The sequence below is a fragment of the Squalius cephalus genome, assembly GCF_949319135.1.
Source record: "Squalius cephalus genome assembly, chromosome: 21".
Lineage (NCBI taxonomy): Eukaryota > Metazoa > Chordata > Actinopteri > Cypriniformes > Leuciscidae > Squalius > Squalius cephalus.
The window spans coordinates 6,723,300-6,746,474 of record NC_137142.1 but is presented as its reverse complement, the minus strand read 5'-3'; the positions used below and the strand labels follow the sequence as shown (position 1 = coordinate 6,746,474).

Sequence of the window (23,175 nt, the reverse complement as noted above, 5' to 3'; positions counted from 1 at the left end):
CCCAAAGATTTTAGATGGAATAAACCTGTAGGCCAAGCCTCATGTTCAGACCATGTTCATTTTTTACATTACAGCATTCTTGTAACTCATGTGTTATTATAATTAATAAAAAAAAAAAAAAAAAGAAATTACATGCAATGCATAAAATAATAACTTGTTGTTCATTTGTGTTACTCAGAACTTAATTACTCTGAAAAGTGTGACCCAAAGATTTTAGATGGGATAAGCCTGTAGGCCTAAAAGTCTCAAATTATGATCCCTGGTTAAAAAATATTGGTGGCTTATAGACACATAAAGTTTGATTCAAGCACCAACATAAGCTCTAGGTTTATGTCTCGCTCACATCACAAATGTGAACACCTCAGTGTAATAGTTTGGGAAATTAGATCAAGTTGTTTAATTTTGGATTCATTACTAAGGGTGGGAAAATCATGTAATGTGGTTATCAAAAAAGACCCTAACCCCCCTCCCCCCAAAAAAAACTGCCAATCAAATTAAAATGAACATTGGCTAATGAATAATAGAACCATTTTGAAAATCTTCAGTATTAAAAAAGCCTATCTAATGGGGGTTATCTAATGTTGAGGGAAACTACACTCTTATTTTGTAGCTGAAAACAAAAAAGGAAATTAAATTGCCCAAAATTTTTAAAGGATTTGTAGTATATGTGTGACAGCCAGACAAAACCTGAAGGTTATATTCAGTAAACCTAAAGCGTCAAAAATGAAACACTCATAAAATCAAACCAGGCCAGGAATCCTCAAATATATGAAAATAGCTCATGTTCCCCTCTTTTTACACAAAATTTATTCATTTACAATGTATACATAAACTCTTCAAAATTCAAACAAGTGATAGCAACAAGTTAAACCAATATCCCCCCCAAAAAACAGGCTTGCTTAATCAAAAGCATGAATCCCAAATCCCATTTATAACTTAGACTCTGAAAGTGTGATGGGTTGGCTTCACACACACACACACACACACACACACACACACACACACACACACAAAGTCATTCACACATGCTTGTTCTTCACATTCAGCTTCTCACACATCCAGCAAAGGTAAGTGAAAATAATTTTCATTGGTTCCAATGGTGATGGGGCCAGTTCCATTATGATGTATAAATTGGGAATGCAAAATGGAGACCTCCTGAAAGGCAGGAGGATGTGGCTCAGACAGGTGGATTTCACTCAGTTTCTTCCTAAGGCCATGATGAGTCTTGGAAAATCCACCCTCCCACAGGACAAAAAAAAAAAAAAAAAAAATTGGCCTGGCAAACATGTATTCAATGAAGAATTGATTTATTCACATATATTTTTTTTCTCGTTTAAACGCAAAGTGATTTATGGAGTAGGCCAAAAGTCTATGGAGATGGCACACACATAGTGTGGAAAGAAAAAAAGTTCACATCCTTTTTAAAAAAAAATCTATTAGAAACAGCATAATATGCAGAACAATACGATAGCATTTACAATACTTTTTTCCCAGTTCTTATGAAAGTCCAATGCAATTTTACAACAGTATACAGTATGTCCTCATCCCTCCCCTTTAGAGGCTGATATAGTAATAAATTCAATCTCTCTCTCTCTTGCTCTTGCTCTCTCTCTCTCTCTCTCTTTCTTTTTTGTGTCTAAGCAAAGGGCACCTCCTTTTAAAGTGTCCCATAGTATACAGAAATCTGCTTCTTTCTTGGTCCGAATCTATAGCCAAGATGCAAGCTCCTCAGTCTCTGTAGCAAGTCAGTATGTAATCGGTGCTTCGCAAGCCCCAGAAAAACCAATCGCAGCTCCTCATCTGTCCATCACAGTCATTTAAAGAATCCATTTTAGTAAATTACTGGGCATGGATGTCCATGAATTGTCCTCCCATGTTAGGGTCTCCTGGATTGAACATAGGGGGGCTAGAGGCTGACATGGGCATGGCAGGGTGTGGCGGTCCTCCGTGCATTAACATCGCTGGGTGGTGGGGGTGTCCAGGGATGTAGGAACGCATGGGAGGGCCGTGCCGCAACTGAGCAGGGTGGTGGGGCATCTGGGAGGCGCTGTAGCCTGGTTGCCCCATAGCCATACCCACTGGGCCACTGTGTGACAGGTAATCCCCTGGCATGCCTTGTAGTCCTAGGGGGAAAATGCAGAAGATCACAGTGATTATTGATGATGCATTTGTAATAGTCAGACATAACGTTATCTATATTATGTTTGGGAGGTCATCAAGCCGACAGTTTTCTTTCACAAGAAAGATCTGACTCTACAATCACAGCACCAGAAAACATACGAGTCATGTGGTTGTAAGAGAAGCCTTCGAGGGAGGACTGTCCTCTGTAATGAATGGGAAGAGACTAGAAGAGGAATCTGTGTATTGGGAGAGGGTGGCTCTCTAGGGACTAACTCACTGGCCTGATCACAGCACTTTGCTGCTGCATGCACCAGGGATCTGTACTCAGTGCCGTATCCATCAGGTCTGGAATCTGCCACGGTCATACCCGACTAGTCAACTGGAAGGTTGTCCTTCACTAAGGTCAACCAGAAAGCTGATATGTAGCTGTTGTTAGGCTTAATTTGCTAATTTTATATTCATCTCAGAGAACAACGCTATGATGAAATCTATATGAGTGGCTCCCCACTGGATAATAGTGACTATGATGTGCCTATATTATAGGCATTGACCTTTATTTAACTAGAGGACAATCACCAATAATTTTACTGTATCTTAAAATTGTCATTACATGTTGGTTGTATTATTGAAATAATACAAATGTAAAGTCTAACACTAAATGGCACATAGGTGGAAATGAACTGCCGTTTGCCCTAAGCACGGGCCAAGTCTTTATGCCAGAGGAAGCCACAACAATGACAAATGAGGTAAAATAAGCCATGCCTTTATTCTACGTTCTCCCCTCACTTATCTCACTTTAAACACAATGAGCAAAGGTCTGTGGCTCGCTCTGAGAGCCCCTCAGAGAAACGGCACCATTGTGCTTAAATTAGAGACGAAAGGTGAAAATTTACAAAGGCCGTCACTTGAGAGGCCTCACCTGGGTGCGTGCACGTGCCACGAGCAGAAAGGCCACTAACCCTGTGACAGCGGCAATACAAAGCAACAAATCAACCTCAAGTGAAAACAGCCCTTTTGTTATTATTCTGATTATAGGTCTTTAGGTTTCAGCTTTAGAATGACATATATAATGGTTGGTGTTTTGCACTAGCATGTGGAGTGGTAATCTGTATGCCCCTGCAGTTATTTACTACTAAAGGCCTGACCCAAGCTTTTGAGGGGTCATCAGCTGTATTTGATTTCAATCCTTGTACACGTTGTTTAGTGAGGAAGGAAAACATCCACTCTATCAGAAAAGCAATACTCGGACGTGAAAAGGGCACACGTTGCAAATGTGGTTTTTCACTTAATAAGTCAATCAATACATTGAGTTCCTTGCCTGTCTATTTTCAGAGGTGCCATGGGACCAAATCAACAGGGGATGTTTGACATAGACAATACAGGAGCCAAACCCCTGAAGACCCATTCCCCCCTAAAAGTAAAAGTTCAGAGCAGAAAAATGGGTACCTTGACCCTGCAAAAGGTTAACAAACTTCTGCTTAATGAATGGGAGGAATGAAATTTCAGACAAAGGAGTCTCCAGCAGAGCTTCCAGCTCACCAAAGCATACCAGCTTTGGACGGGGAGGGCAACATTTTTGTCCATATGCCCATAATTAATGCTCTGCGTTCACTATTGTCTTGAAATTAAAATGAAATTTTTTTTGGCCACCCTTGGCTAATTTTGTTGAAGAAACACAAAGAATGGTACAAGGGGAAATGGTCATAAAACAGTCGTTCCCTCGTTTATCAAAGGCTCGCCCTCTTCTGCTTGAGTAGCCAGGCTTTATCCACGCTGACAGGTGTATTGTTTCGGAGAGCTATAAGCTCTATAATCGTCATGGGCAGAAAGCATAACGCTTTGCTAAGTAGGTTTAATTGGCTTTGGTTTTAAGTAATGTTGCAGTGTGACTGCTTGGAACACCTTAATTTCAGGTCTTTGGACTTCCCATCAAATAACTGCTTAATCTCGCCTTGAGGAGAATTCCTCAACTAATGAAAATTGCTTATAAAATATAATGAAGCCTTGGTCTCTTAATCAAATAAGATAACGTTTTTTGTAATAACCTATTAATTTAATTGGTCGCGAAGTATAAAACACATCACTTACATTTAATTGACCTAGAAACTATAGTAACAATATTTAAATTAGACAAGCTAGGAATTTTCAGTGATGAAGCAATAAAGACCAGGCATTCTTCACCATGGCGACATATTTCTGTCACACTCTGCCTCCTTTCTTTCCTCATTTCCCCCTCTCGCTCGCTCTCTTTTTCCCCTCAACCCATCTCATCTAAGATTCCACACGCGGCCCAATTACAGAATTCGGCAAGCAAATTGAGGCTGTTTAAAGCAGGTTTCTCACATGTCTTCTGGGAACTACGGCAGCTGCTGTAAGCAGCCATTTGGACACCGGGAAACACTCTCGGTGTTTAGATATGCACAGAAAGCGTGGACGTGACGTTTAAAGCACAGAGCTTGTGTTATCAGCCTATGTCTCTCGGTTAAAGACAGTCAAGTAGAGAGTATCTTTGACAACAGAGGCATTCTGTGCTTGGCTGCATTAATGATCGCTATTTTTGTATACTGAATAAGTCAAATCCATTTGTCACACCGCTTGTGATGGCATATTTAATTTGGATATAGTCAATTAGGCTGGACTAAGCTGTGTACCCTGCTGTGCACACCTCCATTTTGCACTCCTTCATCTCCCCTGCCTTTGCCATTAGTAATCCTATTAGGAAAGACAGACAAGAAAATAGTGGACCAAGTCAGGGTCGATAGAAGCAGCTCCACCTAAAACATTCCAGGCAAGACTGACATAATTTCCAAATGTGTGGCTATGTATTTGTCTGTGGGGTGAGAGAGCGATTCTTTGTGCGTTGCCTCGCAGGTTGGTGTATAAATGTAACTCATGCATCAACTGTAGGGAGACAGATTTATGACACTTTGGGGACATGCACTTTTCTCTCCTTGCACTGCTGCAGACTGCTTACATTTTGCCAATCAGTCTGTTGCTATGGTAACACACCCCTCCCTTTCTCCGACCAAAACCCCAATCTCAATCCCCCCACCCTCCATTCGCCTCTTTCCCCACACAGCTATTCCTCTTCTCTGCTCTCTCTCTCTCTCTCGCGCCCACACGCATTTCCCCTTTCTATATGACTCTATGCACAGTTTAGTAAAATGGCCCAAAATTTTCATAAGTAAGAAAATATGACAAAGATCACACACACACAAGCACACAAACTCCTGATTGAAGCTAGTCACCCACAAGAACAAGAAATATTAGTATTGGTAAGCAGGAAAAAGCAGTGTGTTGTCTCGAGGAAAAGAGACATTTCTCTCCCATTTCATAAAAGCAAATCAAATGAATTGCTGAAAACATTGTGGATGCTTGGTGACCCTGCTTTTGTACTTACTTCCCCCATTGCTTTGCGATTGGTTAACTAGAAGGTTACATGTAGTGCCATTGTCCCTCCATGCCCATATTCATGCCCATCCCACTCATAGGCCCTAGAAGGAGAGAAAACAATCGAAGAAGAAGATGCCGAAAGATGAGAAAATAAACAGACAACAGCTCAGAGACAGGAGGTCAAGAAACAAAAGCACAATCCCCGTTTATTAAAAGAAAAGAGAAGAACACCATCTAGTACAAATAAGACAATATAAGTTAAAAAAAAAATACAAGTAAATAATGCATTCAAAGGTTGGAAGGAAGCCTGGCTTTGGACAAATCCAGCAGTTTAACTGGTGAGGTGGGAGGGAATGAGTGATTAGCAACAGTGACCAGTTGCACAGGGTGGAACAGACTTAGATTCAGAGAGGAGAGCAAATTATGTGAAGATGGTTATTAGAAAGCAAAAGTCTAAGAAAGGAAACATGAAGGGACAAAGGGGTATAATGCATTGGACCACACCTGTGCTAGCCAAGGGTCTCAGAGTCAGTCTGAGAAGGAGGTAGTGATGGGGGGCTTGTGGGAAGGTGGGAGATGTCAGAGGAGAAGACGACACGCCAAGGTCTTACCAGGTGGTCTGATTCCCATGTGCTGCTGGCCGTCCATCACGAAGCCTCCCATGGGTTGACCATCTGGGTTGTAGGGAGCTCCTTGACTTACTGCAGGAGGGTATGGTGAGGGAATGTGGGGGAAATGAACAGTGGTCAATTAGTGCTTTTAATTAAGTTTCAGTCACAGGAGAAACATCATCTGTTAGCCCACATGCAGACTGAGGCATTTCGCACAGTTTCTTTGGGTTTTGTGAGAGATAAAACACTTGACAGAACATGCTCAATGAAGCTTAAGTACTAGGATCAAAGAACTAGGCATATATCCTATAGATGCAGAAAACATTTTTAGACAGCACTTTAGTGAAACTGTTCAATAATAAATATAAGGAAAACCAAAGTGATATATTTTTCCCCACACAACCTAATTGAGATGTACTTACCATGAGTTCACGCTATTGAAAGTGTGTGTGCTGGGGGGTTATTTGGTCAAAAACAACAGCTCAACCCCAATGAATGCCTTTGAACTTTACGGAGTCCCTAATGCAACCCTGCCCCCTGAACCCTATTACAGGTAATAAACTTTACAGCAGTCCACAACAAGCCATGCACCAGGGGCACTGTTCACTAACAGGAAGAACTGAACTAGGAGGCAAACACAGCCAATACAGAATAAAAAATACTGATGAATATCCTCTTTACTTGGCCGAACTGCTCTCCATTTAACTTTTGGAGGATAATGAGTTGGATAAGGAGGAAACAGTTGTAGTTACTGTTTCAATACTTTAATCCATCGTATGTGTTTGCTCGCTTATCTTTGTCACTGGGTTATATAGCGCCCAAGTCAGCATGATTAGTGCTTTGGGTTAATTGGATGGATTTTAGTGGTCAATCATTGTTGACATCCAGGCTGGGCTAAGTATTTACCGGCAGGTGGGCCTCCGGGTGCATGGCTTGCAGGGGGCTTTCGCCTGCGGGACTTGAATACAGAAACTATGGGGGACTTGCCTGCTCGGTTGGACTGGTCGATCATGGGCTGCACTATTCTTCTTCTTGCGTTAATGAACCTGTAAAAAACAAGATAATGCAACATATGATGGAAAAGTGACTGGAGTTTTTGCTGTCTTTTTCTGTAAACACAGTCATGTCCATGCTTGCTGCTGTCCAGATCAGCCCAGATAACTAATCAGAGGGGTAATTGGGGGATTTTTTCTCTCTAATCCTCTAGTACTCCAGTGGGAGTGTCAGAGAGTTGTTCCATAACACAGAAATGTTCACAAAGCTTATGACTTGTACAAACGTGCGCTGGCTTAATATATATTGCCTACTAAGCGAAGTGAAACAAAAGCACTTTGAAGACAGTGGTGTTTTTATCTATCTATGCAGTTCAAGAGACTCCTTTTCCTTTTTTCTATTAACTTTATTTTAAACCACTGAGCAATTCCACCCCTGATGCCAGATGTAACGCAGTTGATATGCACCACAGGAATTAACATGTTTAGGAAATGTTTACTAACAGAAAAAGTGTTGCATTGTCAAAGAACACTATACAAGCCATGTTTTCTTTTCCTTGTGTCTCCCTAGAGGGAGAATAATGAAACTGTGGGTTCAATGAGGAGTTGTTGTTTTTTTACTTCGCTGAAAAAAGCAGGCTGCTCTGCATTTCTGCATATTGTGCATACCATTTATGACAAAAACATATCTGGCCCCTGTAGCTTCTGACCCACAAACTCCTTGCACCATACATCAGAGTGCCCGGGTCTTGTTGTGCCTAAATCCCCTCTAGTGACCCCGTGACCCTGGTCACCTCCAGGAGACTAAGCTCAGGGGTTCCAACTTGATTTATGTCCTCCTGCTGTTACCACAGTTGGACACTTCCATTTCATCCTTTGAGGGGGGAATTAGTAGACTTTTAAGGAAACAATAGCTCCACTCCTCTTTTCAGGCTGAGAAAAGCAAGGGAGGAGAGCTTGGGGTGGAGGGATAGAGCGAGAGAAAGAGAGAAAGGGAGAAATAAAGAGACAGAGCAGAACTAACGGACAAAGAAATTTTCACATAGGCATCTGCTAGGCTTCTTGCTTCTTAATTATAAAATGGATCATTCGAACTTATTTTAACCCAGAAATCGACTACAGTTTGAATAATGAACTATATTATTCTGATTTTTGTTTTTCTATTCAAAAATTTAATTCAATTTCAATTTTGGTTAAGGTGACTTGTAGGTACCCTTCATGCTTACCCATGGTAATATTACTGTATGTAGGGAATGGCCTCTTGTGTTGTAAAGTTTTTTTTTTTTTTTTTATTCCTTAAAATGTATTTTACCAGAGAACACAACTTTCTCATATATTTATCACCAATATCACTCTACGGCATCACCTTAAAGGCTGAAAAAAAAAAAGATTGGGGAGGAATGTACTGACATGGCAGTGCACCATCAAATGAGAGAATGTCTGGAGTTTTATCACCAGCAGTGGGCTGGAGAGCAGGGGGAGTCTCAGACTAGGCATTCCTTTTACTGCCTTCATCTCAGGCTGGGGTCAAGGGGGGGGGGGGGGGGGGGAGTACTGTTGTCTATCTGCTGACCTCTGCCGTTTGGATTTTCCTCACTCGCTCTCCCTCTGCCTTTTTTCCACTCGCTTTCTTTCAAATTGTGGAAATGGCTGTTCTTTCTTTTTTTTTTTTTTTAAAGGTATCTTAAGCTTCCTCTCTCGTTCCTCCTTATATCTAAGGCCAGATGCGCCAAAAGCTGGAACAAAGGACAAGTGCTACACAATACCAGGCAGGGGGATGGAGAGGTGGTGGGGGTGAGGGTGGGGGTGTAGGAGTGTGAGGAAAAAGAGAAAGAATGGTCATGCTCTGTTCTGTGAGCCAGGCGGACGCCCTGGCGCTGACGGTTAAGAAGGCAATCAAAAGGAGCAGAGAGCCATACGGGCCAGGCTAAAGCTGGAGCCTCCATTAGGAGTAAAAGTTCACCTTTGCGCGACCTCTCCGCGCTATAGGACTGCGTTTATGGCCTGTTCAGTTTCTACTTCCCATAGGCACACAATGAAGCCAACTATTCAGTCTAGCTCGGGACAATGGGGGGCTATTTTAAAGCAAAACGCCACTAGTGGCACCTCCAAAGAAGGATAAAAAGAGGAGGGTTAAAAATACAGAGCTTCACTAAAAGGACAAGAAAAAAAGATTGAAATGAGAGTGTTTATAAGCCAAATGAACCTTGATAGAGGGCAGTTTGGTTCTTCTCATTCTGTTAGTGTGTGTGTGTGTGTGTGTGTGTGTGTGTGCGTGTTTCGTAATGTGTTGGAGCACTATTGCTCATTCCAGACTTCACTGACAGTCGATCTGATCTCTGTCGGGTCTGCCAGGGCCTCCGCTAATATCCCACTCTCATTACAAACGCACAGGTGTAGCACGAACGGCACGTGAAATGGCCAATTAAAAGCAAGAAATTGTCTTTTTCATCAGCTGCCTTTGTTGCGTGACCAATTAGGGAATAATTTAATAAGTGTTGCTGGAAAGATCCGGATTGAAGATTCAAAAGGTTATATTTCAGTATGTCTATCTAAATGCATATGAAGTGTGTCATTTTTCTCAGAAATGCCCCCTTCGTCTGCTCGTTCCTTTTCTCTCAGATGTAAACTGTTTGAGGGGGCGCATGCATGACTACGGAGGACCGAATTCACTCATGAAATCACATTTCAACACACTCAGCTGCATTTACATGTATATTAAAAACCCACAAACAGGCATATCAGTAATACCGATGGAATAGAATGATCTGATGATTCGGATCTGCATCTGTGGCTCTACAGGAATCTCCAGGAAAAATATGCATTAAAAGAAAATACATAAAATATGTTATGGCTTTAGGATAATTAAAAGTAAAATGTAAAAAGTAAGAGTGCATTATCAATTTAGCTACTGTGCTAACTCTGTTTTTGGGAGAATCAAGCTCTAAATATAGCTACAAACTACATTTTCAGTAGTGTGACAGAAGCTCATCTGTTTATAAAACATTGTAGCTTTTACAGTTCCAAGTTACTTTGTGACATAACACTACATTGCTGTTTTTTTCGCACTGTATTGCACACACACATCAAACTAAGTAATATTTATACATAGAGTTATATCCATTGATTTGTTCAAACTAAAAAAAAAAAAAAAGGAATTGAGACCCTGCTTGAAATTTTAGTTCTTTTGTTAAAATTATTTATTTAAATGTAAAGAAAAATCATAAATGGGAAACAAAAATTCAAATGAATGTGCTTTCTAGCTTTGTAGCTATACATTTATCTGTTCAAGTTTAATGCTGTCACCCTAATTGTGATGTTTCTTCATTCTTCATTCAAAAATTATACTAATTAAATTATAATTATAAATTAAATAGTTGTTAGCTTCTACTGTACTGAGCTACTTTTTCAAAATGATAGCTCAACTGCATAACGATTTCAAATAATGTGTAACTTGTACATTGGCAAACTACATTTTTGAAGTAGCTGCTTTAATTCAACTAGCTAATCAAGCAATAAGACCCCTCTGGTGAAACCAACTTTATTATCAGTGTCTGCTCCAGAGATCCATTTACTTAAGTAATTAGTAATTCACATGTTGGCATGCCTCAAGGCAATTTTTATAAATACGAGCATCTCATCTCGACCTAAAAGTCATAAAAGTCCACCTCGGCTCCTCCTCTCTCCGAGTCAATCTGGGGTCAGTCGCTATGGCCTGCCAGTGTTTAAATAAACTAGTCCAGCTGTTTGCTGCACAAATTCCATTTACACTCTTCCTCCCCCCACCCCAATCCACCCGCTCTCGCTCACACACACACACACACACACACACACACACACACACACACACACACACACGTACATACATTTACACACTCCTTTTAATCAGTGCACTGCAAGCCAGGCCTGGAGGAGTGGTGTTAACCTGTTCCATTGCTGGAGACAGGCTAGAGGCAATGGGGCATACATAAAGGACCAACTTCCAACACCCGTTTGCATCTCTCACCTCAGACAATTCCATTCAGCCACATCACACCCCTCTTCCTCCCCTCGCACTGCATGTTTCTGCCTTTCTCACTTCTCTTCATGTTCTTAATAGCACAGGTCTCCCCCTCAACCCCTCCGCTGCTTCTTAGACTGCCCTGGTTGGTGGAATCCCATAAGAAGAACCCACTCTGCTGGGTCTTGAGAAGCAGGGGCCATGTACACACTATTGCTAAAGATGGATGCCACTCTTTCTTCAGAGTGCTTATGCAAACGACTTGTTAATGCAGTGACATCATTCTCTTTTAGACACTGACAGATCATTTGAGGTGTGGTGCTAGAAAATCACAGAAACATAGGCATGTGTCTGGACTTATTTGTAAATTTTGCTTTAGCTGCTAACACCAGCTAATACCAAACATGTTGGCTTCCAGGTTTATTGCATACAACTGTGAGATTTGCCATAGTTATCATCAAGTCGACCTCTGGAATTTCTAGAGTGACTCCGGTATTCCGTACACATACAGAACAATATTTTGGGGGATTCACTCTCACATTTTAATGTAGTCATCACTCCCAAAACTTTGTAGTGTGTACGTGGCTAGCAATTCCTTGCTTCTAATTTCCACAGACATTACCGGGATTACCTGGTCCACTCTAGCAGAGAAAAACAGCCTGCTCAAAGAAAACAGAGGAGATGTAAAGGAGGCTCTCAAGTAGGGGCTGGTCTAATCCCTGCTGCATCAGCCCCCCTTCAACAGAGGCTGGCTATTACTTCAGCAAACTCACCCCCACAAGCTCCTCTCACCAAACAAAGTCGAAACCTTTCCATTAACAGAGCTGTGAAGTCCCCTCTAAAGCCGCTTTTAAAGAGTGGGGCCGCCGCCTGGGGGCTGAGGAACACACTTTATAAACACATAGTCAGTCTGTGAGAAAGAGAGAGGGCCGCAGCAGTGATCACTACGACTTGCTCGAGAGAACAATTCAGCCAGGAACATGCATGAAGACTTCAGTCCAGAAAACCTCCAGCTTGAGGCAAGAGGAGACCATTGCTGTGGTCAACCTCTGTTGCGGCATTCAAACGACCGCTGAAAAACAAAGCGGAGCGCAACTGCTGCGAGGTGCTGGATATGCTTCAGAGACGGTTCCCCACTCCTCTGGAGTCGGGGACTATGAGGTCATTCTTGGCATGAACGCGGCCTGCCTGCTCTCCTCTGATTCTCCACCCAGTCCAGAGAGAGCAAGAGAAAGAGAGCAATAATACATCAGTGAGGGAGGGCACCATCACATGCCCACTTCACAAACACAACATTGGAACGCTCTCCATTCCATGTTGTTGCCTATCTCTGAAGGCTCTTCATGCAGCCTGATGCCTCAGGCAAGTGCTTGGGCCAGAGAGTACTCCCTCTCTGTCTGGGCAAACATGCAAACAAACAACCGCACAGTGTTGGGACTGCAGGCCTGTGTGTGGCAGCACATGGCACATAAGAGAGGAAATGACATCACGGCGGCAGGTTTAATAGGTCCTCCGCCTAGCTGTCACTGTGGTGGTCTCTGCCGGGTGTTGTAGAGCTCATGCTGGCACTGCCAGTTCTATTGACACACATACAAGACCTTACACATAAGATCTGACTGGCCTTACTAACCACGCACTAACCAACTGAGTAAAACACTATTTTTACTTTAATAACTGATAGTATGTTCATTTGAATAACCAGTAGAGGCAATACATGAAAGAATTAAGATTTGTGATCTGACAAGTTTAGTCACTTTTTTTTGCTTCAACTTGCCTTACAAAAACATACTGTGGCAGCACCACGTTAGTATCAGATCAAGTATTCTGATATATACAGAACCATGGTGCTGTTTGATTATGCATCATTATATTTAATATGAAATGTAAGGTGTTGCAAAGAATAGGTTAACAATGTAAGATGTTAAAAATAGAAAGCAAGTGACAAAATGCATATGTTTGTTGACCAATGACAGACAGGAGTTTTCATGGAACTCGTTTAAAAAGCATTATTTTTGCAATTTCATTTGGTGAAGCTAATTGTGCAGAAATTGCACACTTGACATTTTAAAGAAAACATTATGGCTTGGACAATATTTGTACTTTTTTTATACATTATACATTGCCTATAGAATAAATATATGAGGTGTTACTTGCTCTAACGTGCTTATTTTTGTGGTTGTTGTTGGAAGGGTGAAGTTCAGCATGACCTTGCAATCACTGTAATGCTAAAAGCTCATTAGCTAATCAGTGGTCGGCTCGCTAATCAGCGGTCCAATCTGTTCCTAGATTTATAAACATAACCAATATGCTCTAGTGCCAATCCACCCTCCGTCTGTCATGTTCACATTCCCCCACAAAAGAGAGGATAAAAAAGTAGAGAAAAGAAGAAAAATGTAGGCATTGCCTGGGGCCTGTTGTGATGTAAGACAGAGGGAGAGAAAGAGGGGGGTGCACCCTTGTATGGTTCACAGACTCTGTACGAATGCATGCATACACACACACGCACATATCCTACGACAACTTACCGCCAAAGAGGCATCCATGCACATATATCTCCACATATAGAGACACATTCTCTCCGAGACAAAGAAACTATTTTAACTCCGCTGGTCTCGTTTACACACACACATATGCACACCCAGTCCAACACACATTACTACACATGACTAAACGCACACACATGCACACACACAAAGAGAGAGAGAGAGAGAGAGAGAGAGAGAGAGAGAGAGAGAGAGAGAGAGAGAGAGAGAGAGAGAGAGAGAGAGAGAACCACTCCAACTTGTCTGCTGTTGACACAACACAGAGATCAGGTCTGAGCAAGTGCTGAAATTCCAGTATGGCAGAATTGTTAGCAAACACTTGAGAACAGACTGAGCCCAACTGTGCAGCAAGGCAAACAATCCCTATATCCATCCAGCTTCATGAAGCTGAGCTCTTCACTATGTTTCCATCTTTGCCTGATGTAGCAGGGGGGATTTTGAGGGTGTAGGTTGGGCCACATGCCTGTGTCTCGCTGGTGTAAATATGTCTTTTGTTTGGCGGTTTGACCCCAGGGTGTGTTGGTATTTTGTTGAAAGGCCACGGATATTCACGCTAAAGCACCTTGACAGGAAGACTGTGTGAAGGCCGCTCCGGGACATGGGCTATGGCTCATCTCACCCAGACCTACTCGCGTCCTTTGGGCCGCTGTAGCATGCACACACACATACACACATACATATATACATATGCATATATGCACAGTGACACCACAGAAATACATAATTTTTCAGCTTAAGCAAATAATTGTGCATGTACACTACATTCAGAATTATAGATCTAGCACACATAAAGTCTACCAGAACTCATACTCAGAGAAAACATTTTATTGCTCAGATGTTGCTCTTTGAAAGCTCAGCAGAATGGATAGTTATATAACGTATGTAACTAGTTATGTTTTATAAGTATCAATTTGTCTTCAAAATTTCTTTGGAAGACATAAAAATAGAAACAAATGAGAAACTACTGAAAGGAGGGAACTCATTTGTGAAATCCCTCTTTTAAATCTCATTGTAGTCTAGGAGATACCAAATAGATTTTGCTTCTGTATTGGTAAAAACATTGTGTATCACCTCTCGAAGAAACTTACTGGGTCAGGGGTCACATTTTCCCCTAAGCTATAAGAACACTGCCAAATACTGCACACGAAATGCACATAGAGCAATCATCCAGAGCTTTTCTTGAACAAGTTTCAACTTCTCTTGACATGGGCGGGCTTGGCTGTCAAAGAAGTGAAGCATGCCAGTCATCCAGTTCTCTCTCACTCCTTTTTTCTCTCAGGCGCAGAAACCTGATCCAGGGTGTGTGGACGCTGTTTCTCTAAAGTAGCCCCGCCACACTTCACTCCATGCTTTTAAGACTTTCATAAAAGCCGCCTTATTGACAAAACAATCCATCCCTAAGGTTTAAACAGCATCTTTAAAGGGATTATTAAATTCCGTCAGGAAGGGAAGAACGGGCAACATGTGAAACCCGATGACCCGCCCATTGATTTTACATCACGGATCTTTATGGAGTGTTCTGAGAATGCTTCCTTTTATCGTCAAAGGCTAAAAGTTTTCTTTCTCTCTTCATCTTTCCTTATTCTTAATCTTCCATCGAAGATTTACATTTGGATGTTGAACGACTGACTGTACCTCCACATCATTATGCGGTTGTACATAATCCCTATCAAAGCTCTGACATCAACTCTCCAAAAATAGATCCCACACCGTCTATCCACATCCCCTCTTTGATGCCGCGTTTGCTCTCTGTGTCTTAGGCTGTCTCTGTGTGCTCATGCGTGTCCACTGGCACGCATGCGTCTCTGCTCATGTGTGCGTTAGAGTGTCCATATGGGTGTGACTAAGTGTACATCTACTGCGTATTGTCCAGATTTGAGGAATAGTTTTCAAACACTCTCAATTCATGTCGAATAAACACACACACACACACACACGTGGGTCGATTGTTAATATGTGGACCCAGATTTGCAGCGGTCCCTCATGTTATGTTATCGCCAATAATTCATGAGTGATCAGCACCCCGCATGGCCTTTAGCATTTTTTATTTAATCTTCAGCCTGCGGATTCATCAATAATGGACACATACATGTGTGTTAACAAGTCTATGAGAGCAGGGCTTAAGGAAGCTGCCATTTTCGGTTGATCTCTTGTTTAGCTCAATCTGTTAGCTGTTTGTTTGGTGTCACATTTCCTCATGTTCACCCTTGAGTCCAATAATCAAATTTTTTTTTTTTGCTCTGAGATATAGCTGAATGATATGGACTTACATAGTAATTGAATAGAGAGGCATGCTACAATCTAATTATGTAAATCTTGCACGAATACTGTATGTTGGGAGTAAGCTATGTTGGGCCTGTGCTTTGACTAGTCTGATAAATAGAATCACAGCTAGGGAAATTGCCTCTAAAAATCAGCAGGTCAGGAGGTAACATCACCAGGGGTTGCCATGGAGACACCCAATGGTGAGCTTCCTACTAAGCATAACCACAGGCCTATGAAATGACAGATCCTACTCTCTAACCCCAAATGTGCTGAGCCTCTCTCTCTCTGTTTCCATACAGACTTTCCATGTCATCTGCGCCCTTCTACACATACCCAAACACACATCAACATTGATGCACACAATCTGGGAGAGGGCAGCAAGATCTCAGCATGCAGGGTTTAGCGGCTAATGCCGCTTAAATCGACCACCTCTGGTTCATCGCTTAGACAAGTGCTCTTTCTCCCGCATCCACACCAACACAGGCAGTATGACAATTCTTCCAACATACACCAAATCCTGCTACAAAATGAGTCAGCCCAGCAGCCAGAGTGCTGGTGCAGGACAGGACAGTGTGTGAAGTAATTGCCTGTGTTCTCTCTGCTAACTAATATGGCTGAAAGAATTGATCTCCCATGGGTTGTTGTGAGGTCACAGAAATTGATAACCCCAACAAGATTCCCTGTGTCCGCCAGCCAGCGTCCCACTGATAGGCCACTTTTGTAAATTAATCCTCATTCTTAGTCTTGTCTCCAAGGTACCAAACTGAACAATGGTAAGGATTATGATTATGTCAGAAATTACATTTTGTGTAATGGGCTTTAATACATCTCCCATCTCTCTAGCTCTCCTAACATCTGGTGTACATAGCAAGATATTGTTTGTTAATAAGCTTGAGAAGCCTGATGGAATAACATTACGTAATCAGGATACAAAAGTGTAATATATTACAGTTCAATTTAATATGTTTAGCAATACATTTTATAAAAAAAAAACAAGTGCTAGCAGAATTTACATCTTTAAATAAAAATGTATAGTCCTACCAACAATTACTAGAATACAAACTTTCAGATTTGCATTCCACAGCACTTAGCACAAGTTCATAAGAAGCCAGTTTCCACGATAAATGCAACTATCGCATGCAAATGACATGACACTCATATTGGATGATTCGGCTACTGATTACCTTTGTGGGGTAATTATTTTGTGATTAGTAATTTGTTTTAGAATGCATTTTTAAAGTAAAGTAAAGTAACCCATCCCATGTTCTGAGCTCCTACATCAAGGCCGGTTTATTCAGTTAAATGGATTAGGGCATGTGATCAGATCTTTAGCAATATCAATATCTGACACTCAGAGAACAAGAGCGGAGAGAGTTTGCAAACAGAATTTCATGTGAGGGCCTGGCGAGGTTGTTGAGAAGAAATATGTGGCTAAGGTTGTTCTTTGTGTTCTTGAATCAAACGTTCACCTCCTGTGCTCAGTTTCACCTCTCCACTCCCTATCTTAGGCCCTTCATTAGACATGGCTAATAACAATAAGTATGTACTGATAGCCATCTCTGATAACAAACGCACCCGTGCAAATGTTCTGTCAACCTTTACAGAACTTTTGACGTGGGAACGGCGAAAATACTAGCTGGTTAGGCAGAGACAATGAGTCCCATGTCACAGTGATTGCGGGGCAGACGGGTTTCGAGAGGGAGTTCAGAGAGGCGCAAGAGTAGCTGCTCTCAAAGGGGTTCATATTTGAATGAGAGAACAAACAAGAAAAAAAGAAAAAATGTTGGAAAAATCCTGACGGCAATATCCCTTTGGGTGAATTGATTTGCAGGGAGATGAGGCGATAAGTGGAAGACTGATGGGAGGGGCGAGTAAAAGCGGGGGGAGGGGAGTGTATTAATTCAAATCATTAGGAGCTGCTTGCCAGGGGCGAAGCTATTGATTGCATGTAAACACAAAAGTACAATTGACTTACCAGTTGTTCACTTGTAGTATAGTGAGTCCGGTGTCTTGTGCCAGTTGCTTTTTCTGTTCTTCTGAAGGGTAGGGGTGCTAAAAAAAAAAAAAAAAAAAAATCACAGGAAATGATATGAGAAACATTGTAAATAAATCAATTAATGAGCACATTTGTTAGTGAGAGAAAGGTCTGAGGTACAGAAGGGAAGCGTTGCTCACACATTTGTGTGGAAAAGTGGCAAAGCAGCTGTTAATTAGTGTGAAAAAGTGAGGTGTGTCTCTTTCTTAGAGTCATTAATGGAATATGAAATCGTGTAATTAATGGCAGCGAAAAAGGCAAGCCAATTATAAAGTTAAGTGAAGTGTGGGAACAGAAACAGTAATTAGAGTGCTATGCCGTGCAACCCTACTGAAATTTATTCTAGTCATCTTTCTGCCATGAATGCATGATGGAGAATGGATATCTGAAGCCTTGCGTGGAATACAGACCACATATATTTACAGACCTCTTCCCTTTTTAAAAGCTGTAAGATAGCCCTCATTTTTGATGATTAGACAGTTAACATCTAAATGTCAACATGGACAATCCCAAAGTACTGAGAATAAGCTTCTTCGATACAGCTGAGTTCTTAAAGTTATGAACTTGATTTGAGCTGATCCAGCTGTTTAAATAATGGTGAGCTGAGATTTGCTTGATTTATATTAGCGTTAGTGTGAAGTATGGAGCTAGCTAGCTTTGAGTCTAAACAATGTGCTGTTCACGAAAAAGACAAGACAGAGCCTGCGTTGAGGCCCCTGCTGAGCATGTAAAATGGGAGGTACAGTGTACAAAGATATTTACACCATATTTATACCTAGACAGAGAGAAAAAGAGTGAGAGAGAACCCTGTGCATGGCCTCAAAGCACAGCAATAACGGCTTTCCCATTTCTGTGGAACACTATTTTCATATTATGCTTTGTCAACACAACACACAAACCTGGACACATCCAGTCTTTGTGGATGGCTCAGTGTGCCCTTTGTCTCACTATGCTAACAGATTCAAACCTTCTAAGCCCAGTACCAAATCTGGCACAACCTGTTAGAGATTAACAGAGACAGGGGCTTTAACTTGGCTTTGGGTTGCAAATCAAGCAATGTGACAATGGATCGCTGTTAAACAGCGACTTCAATCCATAATGAGTCAACATCATTGACACTGCTGCACAGTAACTGGTTGAGCCATGTATGAGGCAAGGAAAGGGCGCTTGTGAATATAATTTGCTTTTACTTACGTGATCTAACATATTGCGTTGCAAAGGAAGACATCATCAATTGTGATTCTGATTCACCCTTTGAGAAGTATAATAAGAACAAGGCTTCCAAATGAACAAACAGAAATGTAAAAATGGTTGGCGCCACGGGTTGTCTGCTCTTTTTTGAGCAATAATAAATTGGAATGTCTTTCATGTTGCTGAATGCATGTTTATTTACTGGTACTGCCAGAGAAAGCAAGCTGTTTTCCTGTCGCTCTGTCATTTTCATGTGATCCAATTGTAGGTAATTGGAACAAACTGTGGATTATTTCATGCAGAAAGTTATAATTGTAGTGACGCCTCCAGCCATTTCTGAGTAGATTAAAAAAAATCTTAATTTTTTCTCCTTAGCATATCTATTGTCTGTCATTATACACTACAATGATAAAGTTTGTGTGAAACCAGGCCCAGGACTGGAAATGTGAGAAAACAACATTCCAGCCTTTCTCACTGTCATCTGATCAGTGATCATCGTTGATAGCAGGCCTGTGAGCATCAAAAATGTAATGGTAACTATAATCATAAAATCAACTCCAACATTGGATTACTTTCATCCCTGTCGTATTCTGTAGTTCACCAAATCATCTGAGAGGGAAGAAGTCGTGCCCAATTTTAAACACGGACTGTGTAGAAAATAATGGCATTAAGTGTGGCACAATGGCTAGTCAGCCCTATATTGAAGTACATATCTGGACAAAAGAATCAGAGGCCTCATGACTTTTGGGGGGAAGGCAGTGCCGAAGGCTATATGACAGCACTAACGCTGCCTGTTCTGCTGCCGGCCCCACAAAGAATGAATCCAGTTCTGCGCCACTGCAATTCCAGGAATGAGAGCGCTGGGACCGGATGAGATTCACACATCATTGTGTTCTTCACACTACCTCTCCTACACTAAAACCTTTTAAATTCCGTTTTACTCAGACAACACAATTTGGAAAGAAGAAATGATCATATTGCCAGACCATTTACATACAAAATTCTTTTGCAACCGCTATTTTGAAATCTCTTCCACAGCTACGTTTTATGAGTCAAACATTATGTGGTCCAAACTTGTAAAGGTAGGGGTAACTAGGGAATGATTCACACTAAAACTCAAATGTTAAATATCATAAAAATATTGATGAAGTATAAAATGAAGAATGCAATGTGCTGGCTTCACTTTTAAGAAAAGTAGTGGGAGGACTGTCAACTAAGGCAACTTGTTAGACAACTTTACAAAATGAAATGTTACAACAATGCACAATGGGGTGGAGAAAACGAGCAGTCAAGTTTCAGCTCAACTTAAATGTAACCTAATCCTATCCTAACTTCTCATTAAATCCTAGAAACCCCATACAAAGACCTGTTCCGTGATTGACAGGTGGCTTCGACTGTGAGCATTCAGCAGTACCCAAACAGGATTCCTGTACAAACGCCAACTGGGTCAAGCTCTTTCGCCTACAGCATCATATGTGCCTCACCTTTGTTGTCATAATGACCCCGATGTAGCCACACCAGTATTTGAGTAGAATGGGGCAGCAGTGACTGAGGCCCTATTTGCACTTATTACTGTACTTGTCATATCTGGAAAACATCCAGATACACCTCTAACTTAGGTCCTGCCTTTTTTTCGTTTTTTAAGTAAATTGTCCAGAGTCTATTTGCAATCACAACAGGTGATAAAGACATTTCCTTTACTGCTGCAAACTTTGAGTTATTATTATTTTTATTGGTGATTTGGCCTTTTTTTTTTTTTTTTTACAAATTGTATTGTTGCGACAATATTTTTCTCTTATCTGTAGGTGACTCTGATGCCTATTCTCAAACAGATAACTGTGCATACACTTTTTTCTGCAGATTTCAGATTTGTGCAACCTCTTCCCTCATGACATTCCTAAATGTTCATCCATTCCAACTCTTGCAACAATCTTCTCATACATCTTTTCCATACTTGCTGATGTATTTCATAACATTAAAGCTTTCATGAACACATGAAGTGGATATGTTTAGAAATACTTTTTTTCCCTTTGTGTGGGTCTCCAAACACCAAATTATCTCTATGCGTCAAAACAGTGTGATTTAGATTCTGGTTTAACGGAGAGAAACCAACAGATTTTATTATAGTCAGAGAGCGACTGAGTATTTTAATCCTCTTGGCAGCAGTACTGGGTGAGAATTGTTTTCTCAGGGTCTCGTGATGCTTTAGTGAGAAAGCAATAACACTGCCTAAAGAACAGATGGAAAGTCTCAACGAATCCTCCCTGTTTCCCTTCGCCTATCTTAATGATACGTCTTGTCCAAATATACTACTCCTTTCATCAGAATTTCCAGCCTCTTCTGCACTGGTGGATACCAAGCCAACGATGCTCAACGATCCTCCCCGTGCTCAGTTCTCCATCATGTATCTTATCTTTGTGTGTGTGTGTGTGTGTGTGTGTGTGTGTACCAGTGCATCAACAATTGTCCCTCCTGGTCTTCCTCCGTGACCCCCCCTCAGACAGGGAAGAGCGTAGAGTCCGTGTCCTATCAGCAAGATAAGAGAGGTGAACAGGTCTCTCCCATTCTCTCGTGCTCTCACTGGTAGAGCTAAAGATTGCTTCTCGAAACAGAACTCAGACTTCCCCCATAACCCTCGGTTGACTCTGCTCTCCTTACCCACAATTCAGAGCGATGGCCGAGAATGCTGTTTTGAATACAGCCAAGATATGAGGAGTCAAGTTGTGTCAGGAGACCTTTCCGTGGGAGAGGGTAGAATTCCAGTATTTACTGCACTGTACCCTGAAAGCTGAGAGGTACAACTCAGACTATGAGAGCAGAAACATGAGAGGTGTGTACTCTTGCCTTTATGTCTTTGTGGGGAGAGTTGTGTCTATGTAGAACAGGGAGGAGGAGGTCTGGATGAGCTCCAGCTGCGCTCCTTATCAGGTCCTTAGACAGGATTCTCTGGTTCACTGTGAGGGGAGAACTATTTTGGAAGTTCTTTTCATCTCTGCGTTTTCTTCATCATTTTGCTTCCCCCGCAAAAAAAGCCAGAATCCCAGCAGTATTTCTTTACCCATCAACTCCCAGGGTTGGCTAAGGCCACATACTGAACACATCCTCCCCCCCAATCGCTGTGGACACATCTTTTTGTGTTCCATTTAACCAGTTAATTACAATCAGCCACAATCCCCCTCTCCCCCACTCTGCTGCTTTCATTACCCACATTACCGTTATTATCGTTATGTTCTATTTAAGGGAACATTTCTCTCTATCCTGTGTGATTTGGATTAAAGAAGCTTTCCATACAAGATTAACTTAATAAAATAAGTGTGCTGAACATGGTGCTTATTCCTCACACAGAAAATTAGTGGGGAGGCATGACACAAAAATGTAACATGCCCACTGAGTCGCAGGACACAGTCACAGAATTAATCCTTGTGGCTCCATCTGACAATGCCTCCACTAAGTGCCCATCTCCCAGAGAAATGTGATGTCTAATACTAAATACGTTGCAGGGGCGACTAAGGTCAGTGGGTCCTTTCAAGGTATGTGAGGGTTCATTTCAGCTAGGTCTCCTACTGCAGCCTCACTTCCATATTCCTTGTGGCTAATCCCCATGGAAGCCAAGCTGCCCCTGAGGAATGCCTAAGGCTTGATCCAGGGGCCATTCTGGCCTAGGTGTCTACTGAGTATCATTTCCATATCCCATCTCAGAACCAGCCACTGTACGTGTGGGCTGCGTCCACCACTCTTCCGTGGTTTGGTCCTTGAGAAAACAGGATTATGTCTGAAGTTTAGTGCTCCACCTACTCCAGCTCTGCTAGCATTAACTGTACCAGAGCCACAGCTTCAGGCCTTCTGCAGATAGGGCCACCTACAACATCCAACCCAAACCTTAGGCCGGGGGAGGAAGGATTACCCTTGATATTTGGCTAAGAGCATTATCATCTCTCTAGACAATTATGCACTTGTTGTCTTCGTCAGTAAGATAGGCATGTGAGGCATCCCAGCTTTGTAGAAAAGTTATTTACTATTATTG

The 23,175-nt window shown here is 41.7% G+C and overlaps 1 protein-coding gene across 7 annotated transcripts in view; it reads right to left on the bottom strand.

Annotated features, from left to right (window-relative positions):
* Positions 1-789: 789 nt before the first annotated feature.
* Positions 790-23,175, bottom strand: part of meis1b (Meis homeobox 1 b) — a 63,620-nt gene continuing 41,234 nt past the window's right edge. The window contains exons 9-13 of one of the 7 annotated variants that reach the window (XR_013819537.1): positions 17,901-17,977; positions 7,113-7,171; positions 6,019-6,215; positions 5,522-5,615; positions 790-2,123 (exon numbers count right to left, since the gene is read on the bottom strand). Coding sequence is in view for 6 of the 7 variants with exons in the window: in XM_079855380.1 (XP_079711506.1) it covers positions 1,840-2,123; positions 6,126-6,215; positions 7,032-7,171; positions 17,901-17,977 (591 nt within the window). In the remaining variant the exon portion in view is untranslated. Of the gene's footprint in view, positions 2,124-5,521; positions 5,616-6,018; positions 6,216-7,031; positions 7,172-17,900; positions 17,978-23,175 lie in introns of all 7 variants that reach the window. The other 6 variants (XM_079855383.1, XM_079855384.1, XM_079855385.1 and 3 more) reach the window with 6 other exon arrangements.